Source organism: Suncus etruscus, chromosome 6 (assembly GCF_024139225.1).
Source record: "Suncus etruscus isolate mSunEtr1 chromosome 6, mSunEtr1.pri.cur, whole genome shotgun sequence".
In the NCBI taxonomy this organism is placed as follows: Eukaryota; Metazoa; Chordata; class Mammalia; order Eulipotyphla; family Soricidae; genus Suncus; species Suncus etruscus.
Window position 1 is genome coordinate 116,976,306 of NC_064853.1, and position 13,885 is coordinate 116,990,190.

Below are 13,885 nucleotides of genomic sequence, written 5' to 3' on the forward strand. Positions count from 1 at the left end.
AATGGATAAACTCTTGAATTCTTATAATCTTCTAACATTAAACCAAGATGAACTAGCATATCTAAACAGACCCATCACTACTGAGGAAATTAAAATGGTCATCAAAAGTCTTCCCTACTACATTCTCCATGTTAAATCCTGAGGCCTAAGAAGGCACCAAGTTTATAAAGGCCCTATTTGCCAAAGAGAGGGTTTTTTAAAAGCTGTCTGCTATTACAGGAATTTTTTCAAAGCAGTCTATACTCACAGAGAGGACATTTGAAAAAGTAGCACCTGTAAGAAAATTTGCTTAAAAAAATTACCTGTACTTGGGGGGCAGAGTGGTGGCACAAGTGGTAGGGCATTTGCCTTGCACGTACTAACCTAGGACAGACTTCAGTTCAATCCCCAGTATCCCATATGGTTCCCCAAGCCAGGAGAGATTTCTGACGCATAGCCAGGAGAAACCTCTGAGTGTCACTAGGTGTGGCCCAAAAAGCAAAAAAAAAAAAAAAAAAACCCAAAAAACCTATACTCACAAGCATTAGGGCCCTGAAAAAACTTGTTGCCTGTCCATGAATCATTCAAGAAATAAAGAGATGTAGCATAAATATTATTTAAAACACTAGTTAACTGACATTAAAAATTACTTAGACATATAAACATACCCTATGAGGAACATTTGATTAAACTTAAGTATCTTTATTTAGTCTTACAGAATAATGTTAAATCTCACTTTGCTCTTAGCCTATGTGCAGCTATAGTAAGAGTTAACATTTCAGGCCCTAGTTCGGTAAGCATAAAACCAAAACAATTCTCAACTGACCTTGCTACTGAGAAACTACTGATAGCAAGAAGCAACCTCAAAAGTGAAACCATACTGTGTCAGAAATATGCTTTGTACAAGTTGCCTCTATGCCATTTTTGATAATTTAGCCTTATGATCTGTCAAGAAATTGAGTATATTCTATCTTGTGCCTTGAATAAATGGAACAGAGCTTGATACCAAGTTGGCTCCTTGGTCCTCTGTTACCCATCAGTCGACCCTGGTACACACCTTTCAAGGAACCCCAGAAGATTTCTTTGTGTCAAGACCAATCAGTCTGTGACACTTCCCCAAAACAAAAACCCCAAGCCCAGATGGTGGATTCACTAATGAATTCTTTCAAACCTTTCAAGAGAACCTACTACCAGTACTTTTCAGGTTCTTTCATGAAATTGAAGAAACAGGAACACTCCCGAATAATTTTTATGAAGCTATCATCACCCTGATACCAAAACCAGACAGAGATGCTGAAAAAAAAAAAAAAAAAAGCTACAGACCAGTATCCCTGAGGAACAAAAAGATGCAAAAAAAAAGTGAACTCGGGCCTCCATTTAACACCATGCACAAAGGTCAAATCCAAATGAATTAAAGATCTTGATATTAGGCCAAAAACCATAAGGTATATAGAACAACATGTAGGTACTCCAGGACATTGAGACTAAACGCATCTTCAAGGAGGAAACAAGTGGAAGCAGAGATAAACAGATGGGACTGTATTAAGCTGAGAAGCTTCTGCACCTCAAAAGAAATAGTTCCTAGGATAGAAAAAGCCAGCCACAGAGTGGGAGAAACTATTCACCTATTCACCCAATACCTATCAGATAAGGGGCTAATATTGACTAAGGACTGACCACTTAACAAGAAAAAATATCTAACACCATGAAAAAGTGGGGAGAAGAAATGAGCAGACAATTTCTCAAAGAAGAAATACAAATGGCCAAAAGACACATGAAAAATGCTCCACATTACTAATCATCAGAGAGATGCAAATCAAAACAACAATGAAGTACCATCTCATGCCACAGAGACTGGCACACATCACAAAGAACAAGAACAACCAGTGCTGGCAGGGATGTGAGGAGAAAGGAACTCTCATTCACTGCTGGTCAGAATGTTGGCTAGTCCAGCCTTTATGGAAAACAATATGGAGATTTCTCAAAACTCTGGAAATTGAGTTCCCATATAATCCAGTTATACACTCCTAGGGATATACCCTAGGAACATAAAAATGCAATATTAAAATACCTTCCTCACACCTTTATTCATTACAGCTCTATTTACAACTCTGGAAACAACCAAGATGCCTCAACAGATGAATGGCTAAAGAAACTGTGGTACATATACACAATGGAATATTATACAGCTGACAAGATAGATGAAGGCATGAAATTGTGTGTGTGTGTGTGTGTGTGTGTGTGTGTGTGGTTTTTGGGTCACACCCTGCAATCCTCAGTGGTTACTCCTGGCTCTATGCTCAGAAATCACTCCTGGCAAGCTCAGAAGACCATATGGGATGCTGGGATTCAAACCTCCATCCTTCTGCATGCAAGGTAAATGCCTTACTTCCATGCTAATTCTCTGGCTCCAATGACATTTTCTATACATGAATGTACATGGAATCTATTATGCTAAATGAAATAAGTCAGAGGAAGAGAGAGACACAGAATAGTCTCACTCAGGGGCTGTTGTGATAGCACAGTGGTAGGGCATTTGCCTTGTATGCCAACACAGGACAGACCCCAGTTCAAATCCTGGCATCCCATATAATCCACTGGACCTGCCAGGAGCAACTTCAGAGTGCAGAGCCAGGAGTATCTCTTGAGCGTAACCAGGTGTGACCCCCCCAAAGAAAGAAGAATGGTCTCACTCATCTATGGGTTATAAGAAAAATTAAAAACAGGACCAGAGAGATAGCATGGAGATAGGGTGTTTGCCTTGCATGCAGGACGGTGGTTAGAATCCCAGAATCCCATATGAGCCTGCCAGGAGCGATTTCTGAGCATAGAGCCAGGAGTAACCCCTGAGCACTGCCAGATGTGACCCAAAACAAACAAAAAATAGAAAAGAAAGAAAATATTATTAAAAAAGATTATTGAAATAATTCCCAGAGATGAGGGTCGGAAGGATTGGCTCATGATATGACGCAAACCATAAGAGAGGTGAGTGCACTTAGAGAAATAACTATACTAACAACTACCACAACAGTGTTAATGATGGAGAGAAGTAGAATACAAATAGAGGAAAGAGGTGTGGGAGGAGGGAAATAAGGAGTTGGTGAGAATGTTGCACTGGTGAAGGGGGGTGTTCTTTTTGTTACTGAAATCCAGCTACATTCATGTCTGTAATTAAGGTGTTTAAATGAAGATATTAAAAAAGTAGAAGCTTATTTAACAAGATTGAAAACAGCCAATGGTATCATTAAAAATGTAGAGACTAAGACAGAATAGATTTTAACTTAAGGTAAAGCTGATGGGATGAACAATGATAAAAGCATTAAAACATTAATAATTGTATTAACATTTATATATCAGAAGAAGGAGCCTCACAATTTCAATAGATGTGAAGAGACACAAAGAATCACTGGTAGTAGAAGATTTTAAACAACCCAATCTCATCAATAGTCATGTAAGGTCAATCAGAAAGACAATAACAATTTTATAGTCTTATATACAATCACCTAATTTTTGATAAAGGAGCAAGAAATCCTAAATGGAGCAAAGAAAGCCTCTTCAACAAGTGGTGTTGGCACAACTGGCTAGCCACTTGCAAAAAATTGAACTTAGACCCCCAGCTAACATCATGTACGAAGGTTAAATCCAAATGGATGAAAGACCTTGATATCAGACCCGAAACCATAAGATATATAGAACAACACGTAGGTAAAACACTTCAGGACATTGAGACTAAAGGCATCTTCAAAGAGGAAACTGCACTCTCCAAGCAAGTGAAAGCAGAGATTAACAGATGGGAATATATTAAACTGAGAAGCTTCTGCACCTCAAAAGAAATAGCGCCCAGGATACAAGAGCCCCCCACTGAGTGGGAGAAACTATTCACCCAATACCCATCAGACAAGGGGCTAATCTCCAAAATATACAAGGCACTGACAGAAATTTACAAGGAAAAAAAAACATCTAATCCCATCAAAAAATGGGGAGAAGAAATGGACAGACACTTTGACAAAGAAGAAATACAAATGGCCAAAAGACACATGAAAAAATGCTCCACATCACTAATCTTCAGGGAGATGCAAATCAAAACAACTATGAGGTACCACCTCACACCCCAGAGACTGGCACACATCACAAAGAATGAGAACAAGCAGTGTTGGCAGGGATGTGGAGAGAAAGGAACTCTTATCCACTGCTGGTGGAAATGCTGTCTAGTTCAACCTTTATGAAAAGCAATATGGAGATTCCTCCAAAAACTGGAAATTGAGCTCCCATATGACCCAGCTATCCCACTCCTAGGAATATACCCTAGGAACACAAAAATACAATACAAAAATCCCTTCCTTACACCTATATTCATTGCAGCACTATTTACCATAGCAAGACTATGGAAACAGCCAAGATACCCTTCAACAGATGAATGGCTAAAGAAACTGTGGTACATATACACAATGGAATATTATGCAGCTGTCAGGAGAGATGAAGTCATGAAATTTTCCTATACATGGATGTACATGGAATCTATTATGCTGAATGAAATAAGTCAGAGAGAGAGAGAGAGAGAGAGAGAGAGAGAGAGAGAGAGAGAGAGACGCTGAATGGTCTCGCTCATCTATGGGTTTTAAGAAAAATGAAAGACATTCTTGCAATAATAACTTTCAGACACAAAAGAGAAAAGATCTGGAAGATACAGCTCACCTCATGAAGCTCACCACAAATAGGGATGAGTTTAGTTAGAGAAATAACTAAGTTTCGATCTATCCTAATAATAAGAATGTATGAGGGAAATAGAAAGCCTGTCTAGAGTACAGGCGGGGGTTGGGTGGGGAAGAGGAAAATTTGGGACAAATGTGATGGGAATGTTGCACTGGTGATGGGTGGTGTTCCTTACATGACTGAAACCCAAACAAATCATGTATGTAATAAAGTTGTTTAAATAAAAAATATTTTAAAATGAAAAAAAATTTTATAGTCTTAAATAAGAAGTTGGAAGACTTAGGTTTTGTGGAAATTTACAGTAATTCTTACCCTAAAAACCTAAATGTAGTTTCCTCTAGTGCACATCAAATATTGTGTTTGATATTGCTATTGATATATTGAAGAGGCCACATGCTGGTAAATAAAACTAAACAAATTTTATTAAATTAATGGGGATTTTAAAAAGTTTAAGTATCTTTCTAGATAACAATAGAACAATGTTACAAATAAACTATAAATATAAAATTGAATAAAGCTCAATCATTTGAAAATTAACATGTTATTGAGTAATGATTTAGTCAATGAGGTAGTAAAATTGTAAATAAAAATTCACACAAACAAGAGTAATGACAAGCAGGTTATAGATTCAATAGGAGTAGACCCTGGTTCAATGACTGATACAGAAGGGCCCCTCAAGTACCAAGTGGAGAAACTTCTAAGCACTGCAGAAGTGGCACTACTCCCTACCTAAATAAAAACTATTATATATATATATATATATATATATATATATCACAACAAAAGCAATACTTAGATGGAAACTCATGGCAATACAGACTATAGAATGTTAGCTCCATATCAGTTGGGTATTGGGTGAATAGTTTCTCCCTTTCTGTGCATGGTCTTTGCATCCTAGTCACTGTTTCTTTTGAGGTGCAGAAGTTTCTCAGTTTAGTGTAGTCCCATTAGTTTTCTCTGCTTCCACTTGTTTGGACAGTGGTGATTCCACCTTGAAGATAACTTTAGGGGCCAGTGAGGTGGCGCTAGAAGTAAGGTGTCTGCCTTGCAAGTGCTAGCCAAGGAAGGACCGCGGTTTGATCCCCCGGCATCCCATATGGTCCCCCCAAGCCAGGGGCGATTTCTGAGCGCTTAGCCAGGAGTATCCCCTGAGCATCAAATGGGTGTAGCCAAAAAAACCAAAAAAAGAAAAATGGTAACTTTAGTTACAATGTCATGGAGTGTTTTACCTGTATGTTCTTCTATATACCTATGGTTTCAGGTCTGATATATATTGACAGAACTTAACAAGGAAAAAAAATCTAACCTCATCAAAAATGGGGAGAAGAAATGAACAGACAGTTCCTCAAAGTAGAAATATAGATGGCCAAAAGGCACATGAAAAAATGCTCCACATCACTAGTCATCAGAGAGAGACACAAATCAAAACAACAATGAGGTATCATCTCTTGCCACAGAGACTGGCACACATCACAGAGAACAAGAACAATCAGAAAATGTGAAGTTATAAAATGTTCTTATACATGGATGGGCATGGAAACTATTGTGCTGAATCAAATGAGTCAGAAGGAGAGAAATAAACACAGAATAGTCTTACTCATCTGTGGGATTTAAGAAAAATAAAAGATAGTACAGTAATAATACCCAGAGACAATAGAGATGAGGTTAGAAAGGACCAGGATGAAGCTTACCACAAAGAGTAATAAGTGCAGTTTGAGAAATAATTACACCAACAACTATCATGACAATGGTAGTGAGTGAGAGAAATAGAATTCCTGTCTCGAAGACAGGCAGGGGATTGGAGAAGCTGGAGAGGTGGCATTGTTGGTGGAAAGATTACACTGGTGCTTTTTTATGACTGATACCCAACTACAAAGATATTTACAACCATTATGCTTAAATAAAGATATTAATAAATAAAAAAGGTTTCTTTGCAAGAATTAATTTTGTATTGGTGTTTGGGTCACACCCGGCAGTGCTCAGGGGTTACTCCTGGCTCTATGCTCAGAAATTGCTCCTGGCAGGCTCAGTGGACCATATGGGATGCCAGGATTCGAGCCACCAACCTTCTGCATGCAAGGCAAATGCCTTACCTCCATGTTATCTCTCCGGCCCCTGGAAGAATTAATATTAACAAACTATTAACTAGATTCATTTAGAAAAATATAAAATGAAAATCATGGTAAATTGGACCAATATGGAAAGAGAAGCCATCTCAAGCACTTTGAGAAAATGGAAGGAGACATTTTCCCTATTTCTATTTTTTTTTCAGCCACACCTGTTTGATGCTCAGGGGTTACTCCTGGCTAAGCACTCAGATGGCTTGGGGGGACCATTTGGGACACCAGGGGATCAAACCGTGGTCCTTCCTTGGCTAGCACTTGCAAGACAGACACCTTACCTCTAGTGCTACCTCACCAGCCCCCATTTTCCCCATTTGTTAGGCCAAGATTACTTACATTACCAAAAATAGAGACATAATAAAAATGTAAAATACATATTATAATTCCTTATCAATACATATGTAAATATCCTCAACAAAATCTGTGGCCTAAATTAACAAAATACATTGTGATCAGTGGAATTTATTCATGGTTGCATGGATGTTGGAACATAAGCAATTATATTAATGCAATGAACTACATCAACACAAGAAAAGATGAAAAACATTTGATTATGTCAATAGAAGCAGGGAAAGCTTTCAACATGGTTCCAAATTCATTTATTTTAAAGTTTTAATTATAGAAAAGACAGAATGATCTCTTTCATACATGGAATATAAAGAAATGTGGGGAAATAATACCCAAGGTCAACAGAAACTGAGAAATGGTCTTTGGTAGGAAGCCAGTCACAGGGAGCAGGGAATAGGGGAAATGGGGTTGGTGAGAAGAACAGTGAGATAATTGTGGATGGAAGTGAAAACTCTAGTGAAGGATGTGGTGCAGGAATGTGTTTCGCATAAAGTCCTACCATTAGTGGTATTATAAACCAAAGTGCCTAAAATTTAAAAAACCAATAACAAACTCAATGAGTATGAATACTGCAGCAATAAAGGTCATATACAAAAAATCCAAAGATTACTCTGTGCTCAGTGGTAAAAACTGAAAGGATGTTGACTCTCAGCACTATTAAGCAACAAAGTTGTAAATGTCCTAAACACACAGGCAAGAAAAATAAATAAAAGTAAATCATATAAGAAAAGTAGTTGAGGGCCCGGAGAGATAGCACAACGGCGTTTGCCTTGCAAACAGCCGACCCAGGACCAAAGGTGGTTGGTTCGAATCCCGGTGTCCCATATGGTCCCCCGTGCCTGCCAGGAGCTATTTCTGAGCAGACAGTCAGGAGTCACCCCTGAGCAACGCCAGGTGTGACCCAAAAACCAAAACAAAACAAAACAAAAAAAAGTAGTTGAATTATCAGATGACAAGATAACATACATGGAAAGACCTGAACTCCACTAAAAATTATAGAAATAACAAATCTATACAATTATTTGGTAGGCTACCAAGTCATACAATGATCTGTTTTATTTCTATATGCAAACAACATACAATTGGGTTAAACAAAATTTTAGGTACCTAGAAATCAACAAGGTGGCAAAAGACATACATAGAAAATGGTAAGTTATTATTAAAATAGAAGAGAACAGATGCAAAAGGTTATAGGGCTCAGAGTGCTATATGCATGTGTATAGGTAGGTGACCCAGATTTGATCCTCAGCACTGCTGGTCTAGAGCACTGCAAAAGTGATCCATATGCACAGAGCCAAGAATAATTCTGAGTTTCATTGAAGTGTGACCTTGAAAAACAAAACAAGTGAACACAGAAAAATACAAGGTAATGGAAAACCTGTTCATGCTAATAACTGGGAAAATTAACATTCTTAAGAGGATCATCCTTTTCAAAAGCTCATACAGATTTAGTGCAATTTCTGTCAAAACTCCAAGGACATTCTTTGGGGATATAGGACTAAAATCACTAAAATACTTTCTGCTGAATGGAGAAAATTTGTATGGCATATTTTGATTAAAGGCTAATATCCAATAGAGAAAGTGCTCACAAAATTTAACAGCAAAAAATAAAGCCCATCAAAAATGAGGAGAAAAGCCAAATAGACAGTTTTACAAGAAAATATAATCATGAACTATAAATAATTATGAAAATATTATCTTCCTACTCATTTTTCCATTTAGAGTTTTGGAATGAATTTGTTTGGTGGGGTTTTTATTTAAGAACCACACCATAAGGTTCTGATGGTTTACTCTTGGCTCTGCACTTGGGGGACCATATCCAGTGCCAGGGGTTATGAACTGGGGTTCATAATGCGTAATGCAAGGTTCTTTCCCCATGCTAATTATTTCTCCAGCCTTTTAAAGATTTTTTGTGAGATCTTGCTAATTCTATATTTGAGTATTGTTTATTTATTTTGCTCTACACATAATCAAATACTAATATTAATTTAATCAAAAGGTTTTATATTATTTTCTTATCATGTTGAATAAAGTTTTGTGATCATTAGTTTATAACTCCTCATTGCAGAGTTGAGTCAGTGACTGCTGTTGAGCAAATTTTATGAACAAGGCCCTCCATTTCTCCATGTAGTTTTGAGTAGAGGAAAAGGAGAGATAGGAATAAATATAATGACTGGGGGGCTGAAGCAGTGGCACAAGCGGTAGGGCATCTGCCTTGCACATGCTAGCCTAGGACAAACAGTGGTTCAGTCCCCCAGCATCCCATATGGTCCCTCAAGCCAGGACCGATCTCTGAGCACATAGCCAGGAGTAACCCTTGAGCAACACTGGGTGTGGCCCAAAAACCAAATATCTATATATATTATTATGTGTATAATATATATAACATATAATGACTGAATCCTATAATATTCCCATATATAACACTGACTTTATTTTGTCTTATTCTTACGCATTATGCTTGTTTTACTGGTTTGTCTACAGTCTTTCTTTGTGGACCACAACAGTCGAGCTACCACTTTCATTGACCCTCGAATTCCTCTTCAGAATGGTCGTCTTCCAAATCATTTGACACATCGACAGCACCTCCAGAGACTACGCAGTTATAGTGCTGGAGAGGTAATATTGGTGAATTTCCCTTCCTTGTTGTTTGCTAGTGCATATAATCTGTTTCTTCTTGTGGAACCAGAACATTTCTTAGTGGAGAACCTAAGTTTTCTCTTCTGTCAAAGAACTAAGCAACATTTGTTGTACTCTCCAGAATAGGTGTTTCGTTGCAACAATCACTTAAATCCACAGGACTATTTTTATATTACTTCTTTTTGCCTTCCTTTTGTCCCATATAATTGGCATTACAAAAATTCAATCTAAGTTAAAGAAAACTGAAAATGTGCTGTAAGGAAATTCCTGTGCTATGATGGAAACTGTGCTTCCTAAAGCTTGCTAATCACATGTAAATTCTTAGTACTATTTTTTGGGGGGCCACACCCAATGGTGCTAAGGACTTACTACTCCTGGCTTTGTACTCTGAAGACTTGGGGGAGCATATGAGATGGCAGAGATTGAGCCCTACTCACTGCTATTATATCTACAAAAGATTATGGAACTGTTATGCAGATTTTTAATTTTAATAACTTCTTCTGCACTATAAATCCTGAAAATATTTTAATAGCATGTTTAACTGGGTATTGGGGGAACTCAGTGTTTATACACATTTCCATGTGTTTTCCTCTTACTTAACTATTCCTGGTTATTTTCCATTACATCATAAAGAAATGGCATATTTCTGAAGCATCTTTCTCATTGCAGTTGTGAATCATTTTCTCTTTATACTGGACCCTTTTCTCTTTGTAAATGCAAACTTAAAGCAGGTACTTTTTGCTTTTAGTGTGTTCTTGACAAAAACATAAATTCTTTATCTTCTGCCTCAAATGGCATAGCCTACATTTCTGTATCTCTTTTCATAGAAAATCTTAATTAGAGACAAGCAATAAAACCCCATTTAAAACACTTACAGAAAATGGATTACAAGGGGTGAGAATAAATGTTCACATATATATCTTTATATATGCATAATTTTCTACTAGAGAGTCATTCTAGGGATTGATACAATAGACATCGCAGGAGAAACTGGGAAAACTCTATCTAATAAATGAAGGGAGAGTCTATTGCTGACAAATTAGTACCAGTTTAACATAATTTTCTCATAATTTTTAGTGGATTAAGCAATATATTCTGAGGGCTTAAGTATTTATAACCAATGACTATTCCTGATTTAATACCAATGTGATATAATAAATTTATCTCTCACAAAGTCATTTTACTTTAATTTTTTACTTTATTTAAACACAGTGGCTTACATACCTGTTTTGGGTTAATTAATATTCCAACACTAATCCTACTTAGTGTGACTTTCCCTCCATCAGAGTCTCTAGTTTTCTACTCCTGCCACTCCCCCATGAAACCTGCCCCCTTAACAGGCACAAAATAATTTTTTATATTTCTTTTTATAGCAAAGGACTAATAAAATTATTAAAATATATTTTAATAAAAGAAAATTTGTGAAAATTGTTATATTTTACAATGGGTTTATTAAAGTAATTGAGGGTTTACTAGGCTGTTTGTTGATTAGTGAAACTTCTGTATTATTATTTTTGTTTATTGAACTTAGTTGGCTTCTATGACACTTTTCCTTCTAATTGACTGTGTTCCTACTGGGCATCGTATTATGGAATTTGGAAGTACCATATAGCCATGTGTGCATGTATGGATCTTTATGCTCCAAAATTCAAGGATCTGCAAAACTGGGCCAAAGAGTTTTATTGGCTTGGTTTTCACCCAAAATTTTTCAGGAAGCAATCAATCAATCTGGGCTATTGCTTACTTGGAAGCAGCTGTATTATGGCTACAACTTTCAGTACGAGGTGTTTGGGGGTAGGGAACAAGCTGCCTGACTCTGCTCCAAGAAGACACCAGAGTTCTCAGCTTGAAAACCTATATATCTGGACTTTTAATCAGCTTGAGGGTCTCTGCAGAAATTATTTGTGAGGTTGTGAAGTTAACTCATTTGCGTAGTTTGCCATGGCTGTCACTGTATGATGTGGGTATGGCTGCTGGGTCTTAACTGTGTATAAGCCATATAAGTTGTCAGAGATTGAATCAAGGTTGGCAGCATGCAAGGCAAGTGCCCTACCTGTTCTGGCTCCATCATTGTTCAATCTTTGATGGAACTTTTAGAACACTGCAGAAAGTACTTTTTCTTCTGTGTTTGTTGGGACTGGAGAGATCGAACCCCAATTAAGGCATTTGCCTTGGATTTTTGTGCCTTCTTCCTATAGGAGTTTGCTGTATCTGTGGGATTCAGTTTGTTTTGTTTTGTTTTGTTTTGTTTTGTTTTGGTTTGGTTTGGTTTGGTTTGGTTTGGTTTTTGGGTCACACCCGGCAGCACCAGGGTTTACTCCTGGCTCTACACTCAGACATTGCTCCTGGCAGGCTCAGAGGACCACCATCCTTCAGCATACAAGCAAATGCTCTGCCTCCATGCCATCTCTCCAGCCCCACAATTTGTCTTTTTGTTAAATGTCTTTATTTAAACACCTTGATTACAAATAAGATTGTATTTGTGTTTTAGTCATGTAAAGAACACCTCCCTTCACCAGTGCAACATTCCCATCACCAATATCCCAAATCTTCCTCCTCCCTACCCCACCCCCACCTCTACTCTAGACAGGCTTTCTACTTCCCTAATTTATTCACATTGTTATGATAGTTCTCAATGTATTTATTTCTCAGCATAATAGATTCCATGTACATCCATGTATAGGAAAATTTCATTACTTCATCTCTCCTGATGGCTGCATAATATTCCATTTGTATATGTACCACAGTTTCTTTAGCCATTCATCTGTTGAAGGGCATCTTGGTTGTTTCCAGAGTCTGGCTATTGTAAATAGTGCTGCAATGAATATAGGTGTGAGGAAGGGATTTTTGAATTGTATTTTTGTGTTGCTAGGGTATATCCCTAGGAGTGGTATAGCTGGATCATATGGGAGCTCAATTTCCAGTTTTTGGAAGAATCTCCATATCGCTTTCCATAAAGGTTGGACTAGATGGCATTCCCACCAGCAGTGAAAGAATTCCGTTCTCTCCACATCACTGCCAGCACTGCTTGTTCTTATTCTTTGTGATGTGCACCAATATCTGTGGTATGAGATGGTATCTCATCGTTGTTTTGATTTGCATCTCCCTGATAATTAGAGCATTTTTTTTTTGTTTTGGTTGTTGGGTCACACCTGGCAGCGCTCGGGAGTTCCTCCTGGCTCTACGCTCAGAAATCACTCCTGGCAGGCTCCGGGGGCCATATGGGATGCCAGGATTCGAACCATCATCCTTCTGCATGGAAGGCAAACACCTTACCTCCATGCTATCTCTCTGGTCCCAGATTAGGGCATTTTTATGTGCCTTTTGGCCGTTTGTATTTCTTCTTTATCAAAGTGTCTGTTCATTTCTTCTCCCCATTTTTTGATGGAATTAGATGTTTTTTTTTCTTGTAAAGTTCCCTCAGTGCCTTGTATATTTTGGATAGTTTCCCCTTATCTGATGGGTATTGGAAGAATAGTTTCCTTTAGTCTCAATGTTATGGAGTGTTTTACCTACGTGTTGCTCTATACACCTTATGGTCTCAGGTCTGATATCAAAGTCTTTAATCCATTTGGATTTTACCTTCATACATGGTGTTAGCTGGGAGTCTGAGTTTGTTTTTTTGCAAGTGGCTAGCCAGTTGTGCCAACACCACTTGTTGAAGAGGCTTTCCTTGCTCCATTTAAGATTTCTTGCTCCTTTATCAAAGATTAGGTGATTGTATGTCTGAGGAACATTCTTTGAGTATTCAGATCTATTTCACTAATGTGAGAATCTATCTTTATTCCAATACCATGCTGTTATGATAACTATTGCTTTGTAATACAGTTTAAAGTTGGGGAAGTAATGCTCCCATATTCCTTTTCCCAAGGATTCCTTTGGCTATTCGAGGGTGTTTATTGTTCCAAATGAATTTTAGAAGTGTTTGATCCACTTCTTTGAAGAATGTCATGGGTATCTTTACAGGGATCACATTAAATCTGTACAATGCTTTGGGAAATATTGCCATTTTTTTTTTTTTGTTTTTTGCACCACACCCAGCAATGCTCAGGGGTTACTCCTGGCTGTCTGCTCAGAAATAG

General features: G+C 37.7%; 1 protein-coding gene across 1 annotated transcript in view; it reads left to right on the forward strand.

The window, feature by feature from the left end:
• The window catches only part of HECW1 (HECT, C2 and WW domain containing E3 ubiquitin protein ligase 1), a 328,209-nt gene that overhangs the window by 207,622 nt on the left and 106,702 nt on the right, over positions 1–13,885 (forward strand). Inside the window, exon 16 of the mRNA XM_049775686.1 lies at positions 9,648–9,782. Within this exon, the coding sequence (XP_049631643.1) occupies positions 9,648–9,782 (135 nt within the window). The remainder of the gene's footprint in view (positions 1–9,647; positions 9,783–13,885) is intronic.